Raw genomic sequence first — 23,856 nt, 5'->3', positions numbered from 1 at the left:
CTGTGAGGTTGCCAGGCAATTGATGGAGACTCTAGAAAGTCTGTGGAAACTATGAGCCAGGCTAGCTGTTTCCCTCTGTTTCCAGTCTTTATGCTAAGCTAAGCTAACCAGCTGCTAGCTGTAGCTTCATATTTAGATACAGACATGAGAGTGGTATCAATCGTCTCATCTAACTCTCAGCAAGATGGCGAATACACTTATCTCCCAGAATGTCTAACTATTCCTTTAGCAACTCAACAAAAAAAGTGTTTAAATCATTCACGTCCTGATATGAGCGATGTCACTAAACCCTGATCCTGTTTTCTTTCTGTCCTCAGCTGATGACATCAAGCCGTGCCCCCGCTGTGGTGCCTACATCATCAAGATGAACGATGGGAGCTGCAATCACATGACCTGCGCCGTCTGCGGCTGCGAGTTCTGCTGGCTCTGCATGAAGGAGATCTCTGACCTGCACTACCTCAGGTAGGGAGATTTCTCATTTTACTTTTTTTTATCAGCTTTGTGTTTGACTTTTTCAGCTTTTTCAAATATTTACATTTTAACCACATTTTCTCTCATCTCTCCATCTTTCCCTTCTCCCATCCTCACACTTTCCCTGCCCTTCATCCCTCTCTTCTTCTTCCACTCTCCCTCTGTGTTTCCCTCCATCAGTCCATCTGGCTGTACGTTCTGGGGGAAGAAGCCTTGGAGCAGGAAGAAGAAGATTTTGTGGCAGCTGGGCACTCTGATCGGAGCTCCAGTCGGCATCACCCTCATCGCAGGCATCGCTGTCCCTGCCATGGTCATCGGCATCCCCGTTTACGTCGGCCGCAAGGTGAGACACCTGCAAAAGTAGAATAAGAAGCTCCAGCTGCTAGAGAAGTATGATAAATCTCTAGTGAAGAGTGCAGTCCTACAGTATGAGCTTTGAATGACTTTAAGATTCCTTTTTTATCTTTTACAGTAATTTTTTCTTTTTGTTTTTAGTTAGTTTTAGTTATTTAAGTTACTTTTTTATTATGTTTACTGTCAACTTTTTAATTTTTCCTGTCGTTTCTGGTATTTTCTGTTTATAAAAAAGCTTTTCAAGCAAGCATTTCATTGCAATGTTTAAAATAGACCATGTTTAAAAATGCACAATAATGGTAGAAACAACTTGTATACTGGTATGATAGAGCATAACTAGTTAAAGCTTTAAAACAAGTCCTTGACATCTAGCATAAAAGCAACACCTTGTTTGTATACATGCTATTTTGATTTAGGATTTAAGTTTTAGTGACTTAATTCTGTTGAATTTTTATGTCTTGTTTCATTTTTGTTCATGATTTTTAAAATATGTCTTTTGGTCATATTCAGAAAATATGACGAAGACTCACATTGAAACTAAATTCTTGGTAAAAGAGCAAAAGATTATGAAAAGGAAACGGAAAATAAAACGTAAAGAGGGGACTTTTTTAGGAGGAACTGATAAGATGCATTATGAAACATTATCAACGTTTTCGTAATCTTGCTATCTTGATTGTAAGATCAGCTTACATTGATGCTTCAAACGTCTAATTTGATCTCTTTTTCTGTTTGAATCTGACTGATTGAGATGTCTTTCACACTGAAAAGACTAATCTTTATGGTCACTTACCTTTTTCCAAACTACTACAGAAACCCGAAGTAGAAAACCACAGACTTGTGGCAACACACACAAATAGCTTATAGTCCTGTCAGTCATTATTTCACAATCCTTCACTTATCTGGAATTTACAACAGTGTAGAGAAGAAAACCTGTCATGTCTTAAGTATGCCCTCCTCTTTGTTAACACATGTAAGAGGTTTCCTAGAAATGACAGAGAGTATTTTCATTTCCTCTAAGCAACAGAGACTAGTTTCTGTTTTGATGATTGATGACACTGACCTGCTGTCCATTAGACAGACTCCAGTGCCTCAAAACAAGAACCGTATCTGACTAATAAAGCACACATTTCTATTAAAGTTAGGGTCTGTAAAATGTACAAAAACAATAATAAATTGTTATGGAATATGTACAATATATTATATGTACATTAATTTTGATGAAGTTTTCTGTTGTGTGATATTTAGTTGAGGCAGAGCTCGAGTTTAAAGCAACTGAAATATAAAAAATGACCTGAATGGATTCACAAGAAGAAATATTACATTTCCTGTTGCTTTTTCTCCTTATTGGAAACAGTCTGCATTAGCTGCCTTTTGTTTGTTTCATCAGTTTGGTTGTTAGATTGCTTGATGAAAGTACTTGTATTTGCAGGATTGTGATAAAATCATGTATTTGTTAGCATTAAAACTGATAACGCTGGTATATTTTCAGTTAGGATTTTTTTGGAAACCGTTAGAGACAAGAAAGCATTTGCTAAAAGCCAGTGTGGTCGTGCAAGTCACTGCAAGACAAAGGGAATTAAAGAATAAAAGGCATTTGGTAGGAGTTATTATACTGTAGCACTCTCTTGTGGACAATAGTGAAATTTCATATTTCTGTTAAAGCCTGTTGAAGATCTGGCATCGTGTTTAGTGATGGAAGTGGTCAACAAGTTACATCAGCTGTGACTTCACCCTAACACACATTTTGTGTGCGGTTCCTTCATGCCCATATCTGACCGTGTGTTTTAGAGATGTGGTTGTCTCGGTCAGGCGTTAAAATTGTGTGAAACCTATATGTATGTAAATGTTTTTATTACGCTAATCGAGGTGATACAACCTTCTTCCTCTATGACACAGATGTTGTTCTTCAAAAAGAAGCTTTTAATAGGTCTGTGTGTTAAATGTAGATCAGTGATGACTCATAATGAATCCCTGCAGGAAGAACACACTATTTTATACCAAGTCTTTTTCTTTTTTTAAACTCATGTTAAGTGTTTTAGTTAGAAGCTGCAGATTGTTTGGTTTGTTACAGAGAAACTATAGTTCCCATAGTGCCGAGCAGGGTCATTGAGGACATAGAGGTCATGTCATGGTACTGTTTTTAGGGAAGTTGTTTTTTTTAACAACCTCAGGAGGTGATTATGTTCTACAAATACACACAAATTACATAGGATGTTTTTTTTAAAGGGATATTTTGATATTTTTATATCTTTAAATTAACCAAAAACACAGTGGGATTCTCATGGCAGAGTGGAGATGGCTTTGAAACGGCACACAAATAAAGAAAATGTGGAAAAAATATTCTCCAGCATATTTAAAATCCCTTTTTTTAAACCATTATTTAACCAGGAAGTTTCTTAACATTATAACTTTTACATACCTGGCCAAAATGGCAGCGTACAATAATGCTAGGCGTTACAAAGTTACATAAAAACATTACGACATTCACATCCAACACAACAAAACCAGATCTGAGAAATATGAGCAAGATAAAACTCGACTATTTAAAACTGTTACATTCATGAGACCTTTTTTTTTTTAACATGATGCCTCTCCTCTGCTGCAGATCCACGCTCACTACGAGCTGAAGAAGACGTCTCGCCACAGAAGGAACCTGGCCATCACAGGGGGCGTGGCCCTGTCAATCATCACCGCCCCCGTCATCGCAGCTGTTAGCGTGGGTAAGAGACCCGACAGGACCGTCATCCGTTATGCAATGTGGATTTCTGAAGCTTGCAGCCAAAACAAACTGAGCACACTTTGTTAATCGCCGTCTAGACACTAACTGCTGTTCATCACTCACCGCAGAACACGTGGAGAGCTTAAAACACACCATGTTTTCACAATTCATGCTTTTGCATAATGACTAACAGTTGCAACCAAACCAATCATAAGACTTCTTAGTGATACAGACTTCTGAATTTCAAACAAAAAACTATACAAAGACACAAGAAATCTGCCTTGTTTTTACACTTTAACACTTTCTCTGAGACTCTAGAAGTACAAATCCAAAGTACAAAGTGTTGGATTCAAATTTGAAAGCTCCTTAACATTATTATCTCTTCTTCTGTTCCTCCACAGGCATCGGCGTTCCCATCATGCTGGCCTACGTGTACGGTGTGGTGCCCATCTCTCTGTGTCGAGGGGGAGGTTGTGGTGTGAGCAGAGGGAAGGGGAGGGGCGTCCGGATTGACTTCGATGAAGATGACGGACCGATCACAGGTCAGGACACCAAACTGATAACAACAGAGAAACAGGATCTCTTTCATCAGATCTTCAGATCTGGTTATTAATGCAGTCACGTGTACAATAAAGAATATTCTGATCTCATTCTGCAGTGGCGGACGCGTGGCGAGCCCTCAAGTCCCCGAGCCTTGGTGAGAGCAGTCTGGACGGGGCGGTCAGCGGTCTGAGCACCACCTCTCCCAGCGAGGGGCTCTCTGTGGCCCCCGGGGCTCTGGGTGACACGCCTCACTTCAACACCCTGGCAGGCGGCGCCCTGGGGACCCGAACCGGCAAATACAGCAGGTGAGGATAAGACATGAGGCCACGCAAAGCCTCTCAAGTTCAAGTTCAAGTCATTCTGCTCTAAATAAACCAAAATGACATTATTACTCTTTTTAAAACACATTTTTAATTGTTTCATTGTTCCTTAAGAAGGAGGCTATATGGGTAACTAATTATAAACTAAACATAATATACTGTACTTGTCTCTCTAAAATGTTATTTTTCTTAAAGGCACCTTAATAATCAGGACTATTTTATCCAAATACATCATTTGTTTCATTAGTTTCTTCACCCTGCAAACATACTTTTAGTGTATAAAAATCAAGTATTTTTTTACAGAAAAAAGACAAAAAACAATAATTATCTAATCAGTTGGTTCTCAGTTGCATTAAAATGTGTAAATAAATTGTTGATATATCTTGCTCATAAAAAGACATTAAGACAAAGTGAATAACTCGGGTGAAAACACAACTTGCGTCTGCAGAGGTGATAAAAACTTAATGCTAATAATAGATGTGTTACGTTTCTGACACTGTCTGAGTGCAGTGCACATGATTCATAATAAGTATTCATAGTATTGCATTACTTAACACTAAAAACTGATTAATATGTATGTTTGTTCTGCTCCAGGCTGGAGGTGCAGGCAGGGGAGCTGGCTAAAGAATCAGCCCAGAGGGAGACAGGCAGCCTGGGGGCAGGGAGCGACTGTGCCAGCACCCGAGGAATGGCCGGATCCATCATCTCCTCCTACACACTACCTGACAGGTGAGACCTCCGTCTTCCTCTGTGATATCTTTGATCTCCCCCTGCTTCCTATTTTTGGTCTTGAATTTTATTTTTTCTTATTGCATCACCTGCTGTATGTGTGTTTGGCTTCGTCTCTGTTATTTCTTCCCTTCACCTCTGCCCTGATTAAATTTGGATGTGATGTGAACTTAATGTGTTGATTTAGCAGTTTGACGCCATCATGATCTAATGTGTCTCATGTCTCCTCTGTTGCACTGCCTAAAGCTCTTTATAATACTTTACTTAGCAGATACTTTGCAGTAGATAAACATATTTGCACTTGGCTGCTGTTAAAGGAAATCTTTGTTCCTCTTCTTGTTTTTTGTAATCACAAGAGCATGTTAACCATCTTGAAATAGATCACCATAGATACTTATTATACAACACAAAATTATCTTTAGTAAATACTCTCTTTCATCTTAACCCTTCACTGGGGAAAAACAAATTTAATCTCCAAAACAAAGTATGCTGTAGTCTTTTCCATCTCCTAATTTAAGTCCACTTAACACATCCATCCTTTAATTACATTTGCCATAGTTAAAAAATTCCTGTTTTTGAGAACAAATCTAATCCTGTGGACTCTAAAATTGAACTAAGAGCATAAATGTCTTTATTATCTCTGTGTGATCTTTCTTTATTTGTTTGCAGCAGCATCAGACTCATTTTGTTGTTAATTATTGTCTCTGCAGGGAGTGCACCAACCTGGAGATCCAGGTGGACATCGAGACCAAACCCAGCCATCTCTGCCTGACCAGTGAAGAGGACCTAACCCCGCCCCCGGGCTCTGCTGCTATGGCGACGGCCTCCGGAGGCGAGGAGCCTCAGGACTGCAGCTCCAGAAGGGGCGGAGCTTTGTCTGGCTCAGCGCTGGGTCTGTCACCGGGCGCGTCAATCAGGGAGGGGCTGAGAGACGTCACCCTGGCTCAGCCGGAGAGCATCCGCAGTGACCTGGAGATGTCGGACACGCAATCGGACGACATCGCGGAGCTGACGTCGGACGACTGTGACTCCCCTCACCCGAAAAGCTGTCACCCAGCGGCCGGCCAGCAGCCCCAGCTCCCCTCCTGCCGAGCCCTGAACCCCTCCACCGAAGGCCTTCACTGTCCCGCAGACAGCAACGTCATCCTCTACGTCTGAGAGAACAGCAGCTCTCAGGATTGCACAAAAAAAAAAAAAAACGAACCGATCCCCCCCCCCAACATTTTCATTTGAGCTCTCTCTTACTTCATAGCTCTTTTTATTTTTTCTGTTGTCATTTCTCGTTTGCTGCTTTTGCGACTCACAGACACCGTCTTAAAAACAGACAGCGTTTGTTTACTTTTATCTGTCTGTCTTATCAATCTTCCTGTCAATCTCCTCACCGAGTAAATTGTCAGGGTTCTACCTCTGAGATTTATAAGATGATGATTTATGTTTACTCCTTGGTGCAAAATGCCTTGGCTACTTAAGCAAAAAAAAAAGAAAAGAAAAAAAAACACAAGAGGTACAAATTTTCCACAAGAATTATTGCAAAACGGAAATGATGAAATAAGGTGAAATGTCACCAAGCATAGCAAAGGGAGGAGGATTGTTGGGGAAAACAGGTTTGTGCGTGCTGAGGTCAAAGGGGACGTTTATAACACATGTGTGAATGAATGTGGACTTTGTACTCAACTATTGTGGCTTTATTTTCCTCTTTCCCCCCTTCTATTTATATTCAGACAACCTTGAAAGTGTATTATTTGCTGTGTGCATGTGTCTGCATGAGCCATGCCTTGTGTGGAAGGTTTTTAAAAAAGGCAGCGAGTTTCTGTTACACTGGTGAAAGTTTACTTGAGAGGACAAAGCTGCACTTGAATCTTACTTGCCCTGCACAGACGAGGAGGAGGAGGAGGAGGAGAAGGAGGAGGAAGAGGAGGAGGAGGAGGAGGACTGGGAGAGTGGAAATAGGGACGAAGAAATAAGAGTCCGTGTTTATCAAATTACAGAAATAACTGAATGAGTTCTGACAATGACGTGGCGAGGCTAAAGAGCTCTGCGGTCAAACGCGCTGAACGAAGCCATTTCTCTCTCTTCTAGTCTTGTGTAGTGAAAGTATAGGACCTTTTTCACACTCTGGCCATTTTAAGGTAGTTGAGGACAACCCAGTACGGAGAACAGGTTCGTCCTACTGAGATACACATAAAACTAATGCTTATCATTTCACAGATAATCCAATGATAAAGTTATATAAAATATGTTAATCTCAAGAATCCAGACACAAACAGTCCTGCTAGTTTTCTACTATTTTTTTATCTAACTAGGTAACTCTTTAATAGATAAGTCTTTTGAACTGTCTGCAACCTTCAACTATATTATAAAGTAACACTTTTCAACACATACTTCAATACAGAAAGTGATACAGTTGCTTTCTGGTGGCTTGAACCGTCCATATGAAAATATAGAAGAAGTTACATTCATGGCAACACATTAACACAACAGTACAACTTCAATTTAATGTGAGGTACAGATATATTAACTCAAGACTATGTTAACATGTACAAACAATACAGTGAAGTAAATAAAATACTTGAACAGAGGCAAAACACTCTTCTAGAAGAAAATACCTAATTTGTCTCATGCAAATACTGTAAGAATATTAACTTAAATATAGATTAATAGGTTATGAAGTGCTTTGGCAAGTAGTTTTTTTCCAATTTCTGACTATTCTTACGTTCAAGCAGTTGGACGTTTCTATTTCAGTTGTTTTTTGATTGGTTCATTGATTATTTCTTTGCAGTTATAGACAAAACTTATAATGTTTTCAATGTTCAGCGTAAAATATAATCAGTCATTTGGCAAAAAAAATGTTAACTCAAGGTCCACTTATTAGCTTTTTCCTGGAGATTTTACCTCCATTTCAAGGTACTCAGCCGATGGAGTTTGCTCAGTTGTCTCCGTGAGAGCTGAACGAACTCCGTCAACTGAAGGAAGCTCTGAAAAAAAGATAAAAAGAGGACCTGAAGTTTTTTTATCAAATGTTTTCTAATCCTTTTTGTAACAGAAGAGACTCAATGTTAAAGTTCTTTGCTGTTGATAATATATAAGAAACATTGTGCTGTAACTGCAGTAATAATGTTTGTATCTGTGCAAAGGCTGCAACTAATGATTATTATCATTATTGATTAATCTGCCAATTATTTTCTCTATTAATCAAGAATCAATTTTTTCTATAAAATGTCAGAAAATAGTGAAAAAACACATTTTAATTTTCCAGAGTCAACTTATTCAAAATGCTTAATTTCTTTGACCAACAGTCAAAAACCCAAATATAATCAGTTTACTATCATATGAAGCCGTAACCAGAGAATGTTTGTAATTTTCTGGCTTAAAAAAATAATAAGGTTAAACGATTATCACTAATCAGAGTAGTTGATCAACAAATTGATGAATCGACTAATCGTTTCATCTGTAACGTTTGACGCTGGTGTTTGATTTGGTTTAAACCGATGCTGCTCACTCAGACAGGATTTTAAACTGTGCACACTGATGCCTGTCGTTGTCAGAACTCTCTCACTGTGTGGTTCTGGTGTGTGTCATGTGACTGGACCGAGGTTTAACAGTTGGCTGTCTGACTGCCTTATAGACACTCACTGACCAACACAACAACAACTACAACTACAACAACAACAACAGACCCAACTGGTTTTTAGTTTCTGACGTGTTAACTGGCTGTCTGACTCACTTGAACATTGTGTGAATGTGTGTGTGTGTGTGTGTGTGTGAGAGAGAGAAAGAGAGAGAAACAGCTCCTACAGTGAATGAATGGACTCCTGATGAATGTACTTGTTTGTCTCACTTTGTTTTTTGAATGAGCACTTGTGCACTTTATCTGAATTTATCTTATTTATCTTTTTTTTTTTTTTTTTTTTTTTTGCTATTCATCATCTGTTGCTATACTGTAAGTGAGTTTACTTCATTTGCATACAAAAGTCTGTGGTACAACCAAAATGAATCACCTACCAGAAGGCCTTTTATGTTGGATATAACTAAAGAAGAGTTTGGTTCCAAAAGATCTTAAAACCATTTCTGAAAATAAAATGCTTTGTCAAGTTTATCATTCAGTATTTCTAATTTATAGGGAATCCAATGTGTTTTTTTTAAATCAATTTTGTGGTCCAAGGACTATAATGAACCTATTTTTTTATATTTTATTCTATTAACTTATGTTGTACTAATCAGCTTTTAAAAGTCAGTGTCATTTTTTTCCAAATGTACATTTTGGAGCCAAACACTTCAAATATCGATGCCGATAAGCTCTTCTTAATCATAATCACTAGCCTGAATTGTTTCTTAGCTTTGTATCACCTCTGTGCTTCAGTTTAAAAGAAAAGGTTTTCTACCAGGTTTTCCTTCAATCTACGAGGAAACCGCTCGGGAACCTTCTTCATCTCAGAGTAGCTTTATGGATTTAGCTGCTTATATGACTTGACAGTGCTTTGTTTGGTCTGCTGCACTTATCACTTGTTTCTGCCTGCCTGCCTGTGAGGAAACACTCGAATGTACCACGGGCAGAAACCCGAACTTCCTGAAAGAGTCTGAATGAGTGTTTATGGAAATGTCCCATTAAGAACACAGGTGGTCTTGTCTTTATTTGAAAAAGGTTTAGAGTATATAGATAGCAATATTTAAGTGTTATTAAACTGTTTGTGTATTTCCTGTCACTGTTAAAGCTCTGCCCTGTGTGGGGTTGTACATGCAGGACTGTGGAAGACATCTTGTGGACTTTTGGGGAAAAAATTAAATAAACACAATCTAATGTTGCACCAAAGCAAAGAGTTGTTGTTGTTGTTGTCACTTTTACTGGGAGCGAAAATCAAATGAAAGATGCTGAGTTCTCTATCAGAAAACCAATTGTTTATAATATATTAATTATATCGTGATTAAAATCATTGATGAAATTTTGCAATATTTGACACCCACAGAAGTCATGAGGATAAATAAATGTGCAAAATTATCCAGAGCAGTAGAAACTGAAGTTGTTTACCTTTTTTACAGCAGACATTTCAACATGTCAAACACAGATGCAACTAATCACATTGTTAACTGCTTAATTGTGTCGTTAATGTCATTAGTTCCACATTTGCTTTTTCTGCTATGACAAGTCAAAATTTCTGCTGTGATAAAGAAAATTTGGGGCAACTGACAGAAACCACTGCAGAGAAATTATTTTATAGATACTTTAGATGTGTCAGTTGCAGCCACAAAACTGTTTTTTTTTTAAATTACAGAAATTCAGTATATTGAGGAAAAATATGTTGCAGTATGTTTTGTTGAAAATTGACATAAATGTGTGCATATTTTACACAAGTACACAGTAGTAAAAAAAATAATGTTTTTTTTTACATGGGCAATAATACAGTATAATATTATAATTACACATTACAATATAATACTGCAGTATGAGATGTGTCCAGTCACAATTTTAAATTGGATGAAAAACAAAAAATCCTTAAGAAATCTTAAGTTATTGAGGTTGTGAAGGAAAAATACAAAATGTTTAAAACAACTGAAACTAATATGCCTCAAAAACTCTTCACAGCCACACAGATAATGTTGTAATTGGTTCTGATAGTTGATCAGCAATGAAAAAGCAGCAACTCCAGAAAATCTCTATGGGGACAAAACATTTAATTTAAAATCTTTCACATATTATATTGAGAGTTTATATGTTTCCTTTAGGTGTAGAAGTCTCTAAAGATGTGAATTTACAAGCCAAACGGTCATGAACACTGCATGTTGTCTATTTAAGTTCCACTGAGTAAAGCTGAGGTTAACTTTTTAAATTTACTGTATGTTAATATGCAAAATTTGTAGTAAGACTTCTGGGATGACAGTGAAACAAGAAAGCATCTATGCAGAATAAAAAGCATGTTTTCATCTGGAGAATGAGCCATAAGGAGGAAACCATTCTTTATAAATGTTTACGCTCAAGAAATGCAGGGGTCACACATTATAAAATATCAACCAACAGGAGAATATGCAATCAACCAGGATCAGCTCACCAAGTGCTATTAGCATGAAGTGTATATAATGAGGAGCAGAAGAGATTAATATCATCATTGAATGAGGCAATTATAACAGTTTTGTTTTAGTAAATCTGCTTTTTCTTAAAAGATGTAAGAATGATATTAATGTATCATGTTCATTTTGCTCTGCACATTGAAACTGTGCCTCATTTATTTTGGCCTTGTTACTACACTAAAAGACAATAACAAGAGGTTTCTAAGTTTATTAATGTTACATTTATGGCTGATTATGCTTTATTGTATAAATATGAACATTTAGGTTTTTAAGTTACAACAGAAAGAATGAGAAACAAGCTTACATCATCGATCTTATAATTATCTTATAAGTTTCATATTTATAAGAGTAAGTTTACCAACAAAACAAAAAAAACCCTCTCCTCTCAGTTTTTCATAAAGAATGTGAGCAGTACTCACAGACATTAAATCTTGCAGCAATAAGAAGACTTTGAACACTGTTAATGAGTGTATTGTTTTTAATGTCTCTATATAACTCTATTCTTTTTAAAATTTATTTTAGGCATCTATTTTTTATTAATTTTTTGTAGGTTTTATAATTTCTTTATTTTTATTTAATTTTCTTTCTATTTCTTATGTGTTGTTTGTGAACCTCCCTGGCATTTTCCCAAGAATATACTTCATGTTCACTCATTCAAACAGAGAAAATAAAAATCTGCTTGAGAAGGCGTAATGGAAAACATACAATATAGTCATTTAATTTACTACCTTGAAAAAAATGGTTTCACTTAAATTTTAATTTACTGATTGTTTCTTTGAAGTCTGATCCGGTAGGCGGCCGTAAAGCTCCGTTAATGTGATGAATGCAGAAACTCTTCACGACACAGTCTATCGTTTTACGGCCGTGTTTTGGTCAGCCGTAAAGCAAAACGTGTGATTCGGAGGAAGGTTAAAGTGACTCCTACGAAACACGGTAAAATGAGACACTTTTCTGTATAATTTCAGCAATTAAACAGCACTTTGACTGATTTGATATATCCTGAAATTATTTTAACGGTTAAACATAGCGTCAGTGTGTAATTATAGCTAAATGAGAGCCGTCTGGAGACTGTCATTGAAGGGGAAACAGCGTTAACTTACATGCTAACAAAGATCTGACCCGGTGACAAATTCATCGCACAAAAACGACTTTTGTGCAAACTCCTTGATCTAAGTTAACGATGTAAAGCTTTCACATTGGGGTGTTTTTAACAGGAAACCGTAGCCTGCTGGCTCGGTGGTAGTTAGCTACGGGAAGCTAACTGGCTAATCTTAAAGCTAGTCTAAAGTAATAACGGATAAAGTGTTTGTTCGTGAGTTTCATGATAGCTGAGTCACCAAATAGTAAAATCCTGCAAAAGAATAAACAGACAATGCCTAATATCTATCAGTGTTTTTAAAAATGAGTGATTTTGTGAAAGGAAGTGGTAAAAACAGCTTCTGATACTGAGTTAATGGAAACATAAATAATGATATTAGCGTCTAATTCTGTTTTTTCACCACTTACACTGATGAAAGAATGTTAGACATCGTAGCTAAAGCCTTAACGTTGTTTAAACCCACATTCAGATTTGTGAAACCTCTATATTTCTTATGAAAATGAAAAAGGGCGATGCCACTGCTTTTTTCCCCATCCAGAACACAATAGACCAGGTCCAGATCAGAAGCTAATATGGGTTTTTGAATGGGACCTGGTCTACTGTGTTCTGGATGGGGGGAAAAGAACAGCGAAATCGCCAATATTTGTGTTTCCATAAGTAGAATAAAGGTTTCATAGATCTGAAACTGTGTTTTAATGAGTCTCTGGAGTCTACATGGTAATCTAGTCCAGATTTGACACGTCTGATTATAGTGGTTTTTGATCTGGACCTGGTCTAATGTTGTCTGGATGGGGGAAAAAGCAGTGAAATATCCCTTTTTTCTGTTTTGATAAGCAAAATAAAGGTTTCACAAATCTGTATGTGGGTTTGAACAGTGTCAAGGCTTTTGCTACGATGTCTAAAACTCTTTCATAAGTGTAAGTGGTGCAAAATATCAAATATTTATTTTTCCCTAATCTTTCCCCTTAACACCAGATCAGAAGCTAACTACAGCGTCGTCGAGTCACCAAATAGTAAAATTCTACAAAAGACTTGATTCTTTTGGATCTAACAGCTAAACAGGTGATGTCAGATGTCTATCAGTGTTTTTAAAAACAGGTGATTTTGTGAAAGGAAACAGTAAAACACTGGGATGAGTGAATGTATTTAATATTTTATCATATTTATTTTTTAATAATGACTTATGATTACATCTGCCTTTAAAAATGTAGGCATCTGTCCAAGCAGTTTTTCCTCTTATTATGATATTGTTTAGACTGGGACCAGTATGAAAACAAATATATTAACCTTTAGTGTTTTATCATGTGTCATGCTTACATTTCAAGGTATATTAAAGATATGTTGACATGTTTCTTTAAAGGACAGGTTCACAATTTTTCAAGTCTGTCTTAAAACAACAGTCAGGTGAGCACATGAACACTGAAAAAGGTTTTCCTCGCTGTAATCATTCCTCCTGTTCATACTGACCATTAGAAGATCCCTTCATAATACATTTACAATGTAAGTGATGGAGGCCTAAATCCACAGTGTGTCCACACAGTCATTTAGTGCAAAAATGTATTTAAAAGTTGATCTGAAGCTTATATGAGGCTTCAGCAGTGACTGTGTTTACATGCACAAAATATTCTGGTTTTTGCCCTTATTCCAAAAAAGACAATATTCCTACTGAGCTGTTTACATTCCTAATGAAACTGAATATTCCACTAATAGTAGTGTTTACATGCAGAGGGTTTTCAGGGTTTCACTCTGCTCCGGTGGGAACAAGATCTCCACAGGCAGTGAAGTAAACCAGTGAGGTGAAAAACATTCGTGAGCTGATGCCTGATATTTATAAGAGATACTGATCTGACTGGTATTATAAATTTATAGTTACAGGCACATCCAGAACCAAGGTTGTCCCATGTTGTTTACTACACTGCTGAATGTTTTTGATGCGTCACACCGAGTTATTACCGTCAGTCCATGGCTGTATGTCAGGATAATAACCAAACCCCTCCGTCCCCGTCACCGAGAAGGCACGCTCTGTTTTTCTATCCCGCCCTGAGCAGCTTTCCACTCTCCTCTCATTCCTCTCCTCTGTCTGCCTGCCGTGCCTCCAGTATATGTCATTTTGCCTGTGTAGGGGTGCGTTACACAACCAGCCCGTCATGCATCTCTATTCCAGCCTTGCAAACTGTTGGCTAGTTGGTTTGTTTACAACACACACAGCTGACTGTAAACAGGCAAGAGGCCGTGTGTCACAAACTGCGGTAAAAACCCCAATTGAGACACATGTTCCGAATACAAAGAATGCTCCTAAAACCTGGATAAAATCGGCATATCCCACATGTCTTAATTGTAAAATGCTACATTCAAGTCCTAATTTGGACAAACACAACAATAACAGTTTTATAAGCAGATGTTTTAAAATGGCTCTAGCTTTTTACAGTGTGGTTCAGTTCATGCCAACAAGGATTCAGCTGCTAAGTTGTTTTGTTTTGAAATTAAGCAAAAAAAAAAAAAATTCTGATCATAAATCCAAAACAAGCTTAAACGATAAAAGATCACATGTCTTTAAAGGCCAGAACAGCCAGCCCCACACCATGTGAGAGAGAAGTGGGTCTTCATTTCTACCCAGCTGTTCAGGGTATCTGCAGGTCTTAAAAAATATTAAAAAGCTTTGAATTTAGTTTCCTCCAAAAAAAGGCCTTAAAAATGTATTAAAAAGTCTTTAATTTAATTCACAGAAGTTTTGAATATTTTCCTCTGCCTGTCGTCGCCAGCATTGTTGGTTATACAATGTTTTTGTTTCTGACTGTTGGCTGTCAGGTGATGTTATACATCTATAAACTACAAGTTTATAAACATAAATGAACTTTGATAAATGCATATTTTTTAACTAGTCGTCTGACACTTTTCTGCCTGTAGGTCACGTTAATTTAATTAATTATATTAAATTATACACTGCTGGGAAAGTACTGAAAAATTATGATATTCTAGGCCCTATCCTCCCTACTGGTTTGCCATCATACTTTCGTATTTTTGACGGTATGATCATGGAACAGGTGTTAAATTGCATTCTGTATGGTATTCAAACAGGTCTTGAGAAGTTAGTGAACCATGCAGAAGCACTTTGCTTTATGGAGGTTGTATTTTTTTACTCTACGCTCTAAAAGATGTTGTGCTTTGCAGTCTACAGGTATGTGGTGGACCACTGCTTGGTTGAGGTTTTCTTATCAGTGTAATAACCAATCAACTCAGCTGATTTATCCAGTAAAAAAGATCGTGGACAAACCAAACATTTCGTCAGCTGTTACCACGCCTCAACCTATGAAATGCCAGTTTTTTAGGCTAATTTGTTTCTATACTGCCTTCCCCTTACTGTCTCCTCCACTACATCCTGTTTTGGTCGTCATTGTTTTCTTCCTGTCCCCCCTCCATCAGCACCATGCCTTTCGTGGACCTGCAGTCGCGGCTCGGCATCAACTTGGACCGCTGGATGCTGCTGCAGAGCGGCTCGCAGCCCAACAAGAGAGCGGCTCGCTGCCACGCCTTCGAGAAGGAGTGGATCGAATGCGCCCACGGCATCGGGCAGACCCGCGCCAAGAAGGAATGCCAGCTGGAGTTCGAGGACTTCTACGAGTGCATGCACAGGCAGAAGACGGTGAGTGTTTGGATGTGAGATTGATAAATGATAAATGATAAAACTGCTCCCGAATCTCTCAGAATAACTTATGTAGTCGTTGCATTTGGTTTGGGGCAAAAGTTGAATCTTTGAAAAGATTTTGAACAGATTCTTACTCAACAACATCTGTGTGCATTTAACAGTTTCTGGTTTTAATCTCACAAAGTACCTTAAAACAGGAGCGCTGATCTAACACCAGTCTGTTAAATAAACAGACCAGTAACACAGAGTCAGAAACCAGACTGTGATCATATTAGTACGACGTTTTTAGCAAGGCTGAGTCATTGTTTGTGACACCGGGGGGCAGATATTGCAGTAAAGGTCACTTAGACTGCTCTTTTTTGTATAGATATTATGTCTTGTTTGCATGTTGGAACAGAGCTCACCCACTATCATCTGCCAGCAGGCAATGACAGTGCACGCTGTGACTTGTGGGTTCGGTCGTCCTTGGTGGCGCCTGTTTTTCATCATTTGATCTGTTGTAAAGTAAATCAGTTTTTCTCTTGTCAGCCTCCCGAGATGTCACCACAGTGTCAGAACAAAAAGATGAACGGTTATTAATCCCTGTGCACCGTACGCTGCTCTGATTTTAATTTTATGTCTATGAGAGACTCTTATTAATCTTTATAGTAAAATCTGGACGTGTAGTGTTACTGACCTAACTGCAAACATTCAGTGCTGTACACAACTGAAGCAGAGTGAATTTATTTACACAAATAAACAAACAGATTTCCCTTTTTTACCTTAAAGATTCATTTTCTGTCTGTCTGTCAAAGAAGCTTAGTTGCATTATGGTGCTTTAATGTTATAACAGCATGACTCAGCTCTTCTTAAGCTCTGTACAAAGTTTCTAAGACATGAAAGCTTTTCTGTGTCTGCCTTTGGGTCACCTGTTAGTCCTTCAACTTTGATGTTTTTCAAGCTTCCGCACATTAAATAAAATGTGTGTAATTGCCTCCAAATGGCTTATAGCTCTTATGTGGCTTTAATATTTAACAAGTTGGTATTTCTGTTAACCTAAGTGATGTTTAAATTGATTTTTAAATAGCATTCGGTGGTGATGGATGGTGGAGACGAAGAGAAGGTAGCATATATGAAGCAGGAATAAAGAAAAACATTTAAAGGTAAAAAAAAAAAAAAGGCTAGAAATGGATAACAGAAGTGTTTTCAGAAAGCATCTAATTCACTGAATAATGTCGGACTTCAACTGCGGTCAGCCTTGACGGCAGCGTGTGTGTGTGTCAGCAGAGGAGAGATTGACAGACGCACCGCCTGCTGCTCGCTGCGAATGTGCTGCAGCAGCAGGAACGTCCTCGCCGGGATCCAGACGTCTCGATTTGCTTTTTAGCCACGTCTCGTTCTTTCAAAACATGACAGAGAAGAAGCAGGGTGAAGTGCTGATTGAGGATGAATGTCAGCTAAGACAAATTCAGGGTCCGTCGTGAATTGCAGATCAGCTGAAGACTAAATAAGCTGAATGTAAACTCAGAGAGGGCGGCGTTCTTTAAGAGCAAAAAGATCTGTGACTAGTGGTGCATGAAGAAGAAAAATCACTTCCATCTTTGACTTCATCCTCCTGAGGACAAAAACATGTCAGAGATTCTGTTAATGTCTTTTCTTCCTCACCACTCACCTCCTCTTCTCCTCTTCCTCCCCGCAGCACCAGAGGCTGTACGAGATCCGTAAGCAGCGTGACAAGATGGTGAAGGAGGGGACCTACACGCCGCCCGCCTGCCACTCAGGCAAGACAGACCAGTCACCATGAGGGAACACAAAGCTGTCCGCACTTCTGCTCTTGTGTATAGTAAATCACATATAAGTATTTCCGCTCCTCCTGTACAAGTTTTCAAATAAATGTTATCATTCACTGACTTCTTCTTGTCTTTTCCTTTTTTTCTCTTCTTCTCTTTGCCTTTATGTTTACTGTACTGAGATATGTGCAGACATAAAAAATGAAAATAGATAATATTAATAATACTGTGGTAACAGTTTTTGTTCAAGTAGTTACTCAAAAAAAAAGGTAAAAACATGATTAATTGAGGAGATTGGCAAGTTAAATCAGCATGAAAATATTTTCATTGTCATAGTTTTGAAAGATTTAATGTACTTGTATAAAATATAGTACTCAGTACTTAAAAAACACTTTTTCCAAGGTGGTAAAAACTCAGTCTGTGATACTGTAGGTCTTAATTCTTTATTCTTTAATTCATAATTATAATCCAGTTTGGCAGATTCACAGTTAAAATGAGGTCTACACAAAATTCAAACCATAAAGAAGCAACACCAAAAAAAACAAAACAAATCACAATAATATGACATCTGTGTAAACATTTGCAGTCATATAGGTATGAAAATGTATTATTATAACACCTGTAAATGTTTATTACTTTAATAATTTTAACATTGTAATAAGGTAGAAACATCATATATGTTTTTTTCTGTTTTATTTGTTTGATCACAAAAATGAATGTGGATTATTGGGTGTCAACTGTTAATTTTTAGCCTGATTAGAATCTAAATGGTCCAAACGCTCCAAGCTTTCATTATAAAAACAATTCAAACCAGTCAACCTGTGTGTGATGATATGCAGCAAACTAACGCATATTAATATCCTTCCACGGCTGATTTTATGACCTTTGGTGAATGATTTAATACCGTTTCTCCAGTTGTAGTCATCTGTTCAGTGTGTTTAGCTCGGCCTCGGCTATAAATCGAAGTTAAACTACAGTCTATTTTCTTAACCTGCTGATCTGATTGTAGTCAATTGTTAAACAGATTAGTGAGAAAAGCACTCCCGAGGGGGCTGCTGGACCACTCCGATGAGAGACACATATGAATGGATGCTACTTGACATCCTCGATTCAATTACCAGCGTTTATCTGACTGATGGGATTAAAGGGCTGAATGAGCCGCCACAGGATGGCGCCAAGACCACATAAAGCAGGAGGGAAATTTGATTCACAGAGTTTGAAGCCTTTATGTAATCTCAGATTTTGCAACATTTCTGCTTTTTTTTGTGGTGAACACCTTAATTTAAAGCTCTTTATGGTTTTGTGGTTGTATTTATTTTAATCATGTTTGTTCAAAGTCTCCAGGTTGAAGTTCCCAAATTCATTTGTATGTGGAGAGAGTTGAGCTTAAGAATAAAGTATAATATTCTTGAGCTATTATCATGTATTAAGAAGTATATTATTCATTGTGCTATTATCATATATTTAGAATAAATCTGACTATTCTTAGGCACATTTAGTATTTTCCATTAGAAATACATAAATAGCACGAGACCAGAGGATATTTTTAATACTCAGAAAAGTTTACAGAGTTTGGTTGGTGGCAAGTCCTGCAATTTCCTATTTGGACTTAAAACGTCCATTATTCTAAAGTCCTGTCTCCGGCCCTGATTATATGTTGTTTCACTTGAGTTATCAGATAAAACTTAAAGGATGAAAACTGTTAAGTGTGTAAAAAAAAAAAAAAGACTTCAACAAATTAAAAACTAAGCTTGTTGTGCATTCATAACTTACCAGAATCATCTCCTGCTCCTGTCGAGTCCTCTCTTTGAGTCTGAGAACAAGTACTGAAGCTGCATCTCAGATCAAACTAGTGCAAGTATGAGCTAAATGCCTGAACTGTTCATATCAAGCCGAGCTGAAGTCGAAGGATGTTTGAAACTAACAGAAACAGACAAGTGGCCCCTGGGCGGTATTTCCACAACCTAAATGTCACGTCTTAAAATCTGATCCATTAAACTAAACACTGAGGTATTTGACTGTGTGTGTGTGTGTGTGTGTGTGTGTGTGTGTGTGTGTGTGTGTGTGTGTGTGTGTGTGTGTGTGTGTGTGTGCTGATGTGTCAATGAGTAAGTTTTCCCATAAGTTTATGTCTGAAGGCAGTCGCCTCATTGTCCTCTTCAAATCTTAATTGGCTTTATTAAATTGAAACTTAGAGATAATTGTGGCTGCATTGCAGAACATTATACAATATTAACTGTAAATCTATGACTCACATTATCACATGGTTTCAATTGGGTAAATTAAGTTTTGTCTGGGTTCACAGCCTTTTTCAATCTGGCCAAAAGATCATTACTGACCGCTAGATACATGTCAGGGCATGCAGCTTTTCATACTGCAGGATAATCAATGCAGCGTTGTTCAATAATTAACAGATAATGAAACAATCGGCAGTGAAAGTAGTGAACTTTACCCCCTTCTTTATCGTCACTGTAGCCAACAGTTCATGTAGCCGGTCAGACCATTAGCTGCTGTTTGACTAAAGCGGAAGCAAAACAGATAATCCTGCAGTACTTTCTCTTTCTCTGCTCTCTGTGATGGTTGGAGGATGAGAGATGCAGAGACTCGGGATTATCCTGCAACAGAGCCCAGACACCGATGACCCCGACACAACCCCCAACATACACGCAGCTTTTCCTCCAGTGATACCCGTTTGACCCAGTGCCTTCATCAACCTGAGTGCCAGACAGACTTGCAAAAGACACATCAACTAATATAAGAACATTTCTCATTAAACATTAAACGTGATAAACATCTCTCCTCCAATCAGACTCTGAGGTGTTTTCTGCACGCCAGACTTCTGGTTCCATAATGTCACATGACCTGAAGCTCATTTACTTTCTTTTGTCGCAAGAGACGTAAAGAATTAAAGCTACTTAATGCCTCAATGACGCAGACCAACAAAAACCTCTCTGTAGTGGAGATTACTGCACACATATTGTACTTGATGGTGAAATTTTTTTATATGTCATTTTTAAATTCCCAAACGATGATCTTAAGACAAATTTCCAAATGGTTAAATAAGAGAAAGTTTTACGCAATCATGGTTATTAACTTACATAATATAAATAGTATAAATAGTTCCACTTCAGTATGTCAGCATACTGAATATATATTTCTCTTCATAATACAAATATTATGAAAAGAACTGAGCTGAATCTGGGCTTTGTTAAATCATCTTACACATTACAAAAGCATGAAAAGACATCTGAAGCCAGAAAAACCTCTATTAAATGGGGGCAGTGCAACAAGCTGTAAATGTGACACTGACATATTATCATCTTATGAAGTTGCCTGTTTACATATTGAGCAGACATGGAGCAACATTAGCATCCATTTGCAGTCATGTTTTGTGTCCACTTAACAAATGTAAGTCCAGCAGGCCTTTTTCACAGCAGACATTTTGACTTGTCATAGCAGGAAAAGCACAGGTGTTACTTATAACGTTACAGATGGTGTCCCAGTAAGTCAAGACAGTGTGACAGAGAGTCAGTACGCACAGTACTGGGACCCTGAAACTGACGCCTGTGATTTTCCTTCTGTCAAAATGTCCATAAAAAGGTTAATATCGACTCTCTTTTAGCTCTGCTTTGGTCTCCACCAACTACTGAAGGCTAACATCTGACTCTGCAGCTAAATGCTCCACTATCTTCACCAGCTAGTAGCTAACCTGAAATATCACATAAATGTTTTTAAGCTTGGCTAACGTGGAAATAGTTTTATTTGTATTGATAGAAGCAAAATGCGAAAGTATAACGGAAACAGACTCAGCAAATAAATCACAATGTACAAGAAACATGTGACTTAAATGTCTTACTGGAGAGACGAAACCATCACATCTGTGTGGAGCGATGAAGAGACTGTAATACTCCTCAAAGTAATGAATGAAACACACATAAATATAATGTTTTCTACATTGTTTTTCACTGATTGAGGTTTTGACTGGCGCCTTCTTATTCTGCAGTGGCCACCAGCTGTTTATCTCAACAACCCAACTTCACCTACTAATATAAAGGCAGTGGATTGAATTTTCTTTTGCTGAGTTTCTGGCAAGATTGCACTACATTTGGATGGAAACCCTTGCCAGTGTAGCTGTGTCGTAAAACCAAACAATGAGATTAAAGATGCAAAAACACTGATAAAGCTAAGAGGAACTGTGGAGTCGGGTGATTTCCCGTGGGTTTACTCACTATGTGCGACACATTTTTTCCACTGTTAATAAAAGCAGCTTTAAAGAAAGGACAGGTGGGCGTTGAGATCCAGGAGGCCCCAACCTTAGCTTCACCCAGGGCCCCAAAATCACTAAAATCCACCCTGTGTTTGCCCTGTATCCAACCTACCATCAATTGTTTGGTGTGTAAATATCAAAGACAGGAGGAATAATACAATTTACACTTAAAATGACAAATGTATTAACATGCACACAAGGAGCTCGGTACACCCTTGGTAGTCTGGGACTCTGGTTAAATGTGTAAGTCAGCCCGAACTGGGCAGATCATCTCCCTGCTGATTGGGAGCGGCTCCCCTCTCTATCTCTCCAGCTGTAATCAATTACTTTTTTAGCTACTCCCTCTCCTCCTCCAGCTGTTTGAGGAAGGGGGAGGAGGATGAGTTGGTGTATGTGTGTGTGTGTGTGTGTGTGTGTTGGGGGGGGGGGGGGGGGGATTATAAAAACCCAGATTAATACTATCTCATGTGATGTGAAAGCGCAGATCAGATCCAGCGCTCCTTCTTTTATGTAATCCTGAAATATATGTGAATGAGCAGCCGCTCCAAATATGCCAATGTGAACGCCCTTTTCCCCCCCCCCTTTTCCACTCAAAATTGAGAAAAAGAGTGTGTATGAGTGTGCGAGTCTGAGTGTGCGTCTCGGCCTGCGTTTGGCTGTGCTGCTGAGCCACGGATGACGCAGGAGTGCAACCGAAATTTCAATTTCCGCGACACTTAACACTCTCAATAGACATGGGTTAAGTGTCGGAGCTGTGAAAACTGCCTATTGAAGAGAAAGAGAGAGTGAGTGTGTGTGTTTGTGTGTGTGTCTGTGTGTGTGTGTCTGTGTTGTGGAGAGAGGAGGGCTGGTTGGGGGGGTTTGTTGAAGGCGAGAGGAGAAGAGCGAGAGGAGAGAGGGGGAAAGGAGGAGGAATAGGACAGCCATTACCATTCAGGATCACGTTGCCTGCTGTTCTTCCCAGCCTCATCTCATCTCTGGCTGTGTGTGTGTGTGTGTGTCGGCTTTTGGAGGAAGCGTGGTGACAGAAACCCCCGATCGGTGGAGCGGAAAACATCCACCCTTTCATCCATCCATCCGTCGCTCCTTCCATCCGGAGGAGAGGGAGCAGCGGCCGGCAGCATCCCCCCGGCCTCCCTCGCTCTGTGCTCGGATTGCAGGACCGCTGCTGCCCGGTGAAGGTAAGCGGCTCCGGAGCTCCTGCGGCCAGCTGGTGTTTTCAACTCTTTACTTAGCAGTGCATGCTCAAATCATCACTCACACATATTATCAACACCTGTCGAGTCAGGTGATGATATTAATTATTTATCAATACGATTATGGATTATTAGAATGACAACAACCACCTCCAAAATGAATATTATTCTCACTTTAAACCCAAAAGACACACTTCAACATCAATTTAGGGATTATATTTAATTAGGGTTGTAACCTAATCCTACATTTATTGATATTAATATGCTGATCTGGGCATTATAGTGTGTCTCTGCTCGTTTTGCCGTATCAATAACATGTTGATCGTGGCTCTACGTTGACTGACATTCATTAAAAGACGTACTGTATGTGGTTTCACTATAATAATCTAACATAGTGTGTTATTGCCTGAAAACGTCCAATTTCTAACCACACTGCTCGTGATTTCTCTGAGCTGGAGGGCTGGGCTGGAAATCACCAGCGGCCAGTCAGTCCGAGAGGGTTTCTGGGTCGTGAGAAGGCTGCCGAGGTTCTTCCCACTAATGAGAGACTCAGCAGCAGCAGTATACATAGTCTACAGACTGCACTTCGTCAGCAGTCACAAATGGATAAATGTAATTAGTTGGTGTTATGCCTCCAAGCAGGGCGGTGTGGACAAAGAGCCCCGTGCTTCCAGTCTGCA

The 23,856-nt window shown here is 38.6% G+C and overlaps 3 protein-coding genes across 20 annotated transcripts in view; all 3 read left to right on the top strand.

Moving 5' to 3' along the window:
* The window catches only part of rnf19b (ring finger protein 19B), a 41,339-nt gene extending 31,578 nt beyond the window's left edge, over positions 1-9,761 (top strand). For all 3 annotated transcript variants that reach the window (XM_067612215.1, XM_067612216.1, XM_067612217.1), the window contains exons 4-10: positions 318-462; positions 652-814; positions 3,431-3,545; positions 3,946-4,086; positions 4,203-4,392; positions 5,002-5,136; positions 5,847-9,761. In XM_067612215.1, coding sequence (XP_067468316.1) covers positions 318-462; positions 652-814; positions 3,431-3,545; positions 3,946-4,086; positions 4,203-4,392; positions 5,002-5,136; positions 5,847-6,294 — 1,337 coding nt within the window. In that variant the 3' untranslated portion in view covers positions 6,295-9,761. The remainder of the gene's footprint in view (positions 1-317; positions 463-651; positions 815-3,430; positions 3,546-3,945; positions 4,087-4,202; positions 4,393-5,001; positions 5,137-5,846) is intronic.
* A 2,258-nt stretch (positions 9,762-12,019) lies between these two features.
* Positions 12,020-17,833, top strand: ndufs5 (NADH:ubiquinone oxidoreductase subunit S5). The gene is made up of 3 exons (XM_067612213.1): positions 12,020-12,132; positions 15,722-15,941; positions 17,623-17,833. The coding sequence occupies exons 2-3, from the start codon at positions 15,726-15,728 to the stop codon at positions 17,725-17,727; spliced, it is 321 nt and encodes a 106-aa protein (XP_067468314.1). The 5' UTR covers positions 12,020-12,132; positions 15,722-15,725; the 3' UTR covers positions 17,728-17,833.
* Positions 17,834-22,659: 4,826 nt separating this feature from the next.
* Positions 22,660-23,856, top strand: part of LOC137198389 (microtubule-actin cross-linking factor 1-like) — a 236,432-nt gene continuing 235,235 nt past the window's right edge. For 11 of the 16 annotated variants that reach the window (XM_067612207.1, XM_067612208.1, XM_067612205.1 and 8 more), the window contains exon 1: positions 22,661-23,161. The gene's annotated coding sequence lies outside the window, so the exon portion shown is untranslated. Of the gene's footprint in view, positions 23,162-23,856 lie in introns of all 16 variants that reach the window. The other 5 variants (XM_067612193.1, XM_067612191.1, XM_067612198.1 and 2 more) reach the window with 2 other exon arrangements.

This window comes from Thunnus thynnus, chromosome 15 (genome assembly GCF_963924715.1).
Source record: "Thunnus thynnus chromosome 15, fThuThy2.1, whole genome shotgun sequence".
Classification (NCBI taxonomy): domain Eukaryota; kingdom Metazoa; phylum Chordata; class Actinopteri; order Scombriformes; family Scombridae; genus Thunnus; species Thunnus thynnus.
This window is presented reverse-complemented; position numbering and strand designations above follow the sequence as displayed.

What these genes read in the sequence shown, in the direction of transcription:
- ndufs5 (XM_067612213.1), top strand. Translation starts at nt 15,726, where the DNA reads ATGCCTTTCGTGGACCTGCAGTCGCGGCTCGGCATCAACTTGGACCGC. An exon ending in GCATGCACAGGCAGAAGACG is followed by an intron (nt 15,942 to 17,622) that starts GTGAGTGTTTGG and finishes TCCTCCCCGCAG; the next exon opens with CACCAGAGGCTGTACGAGAT.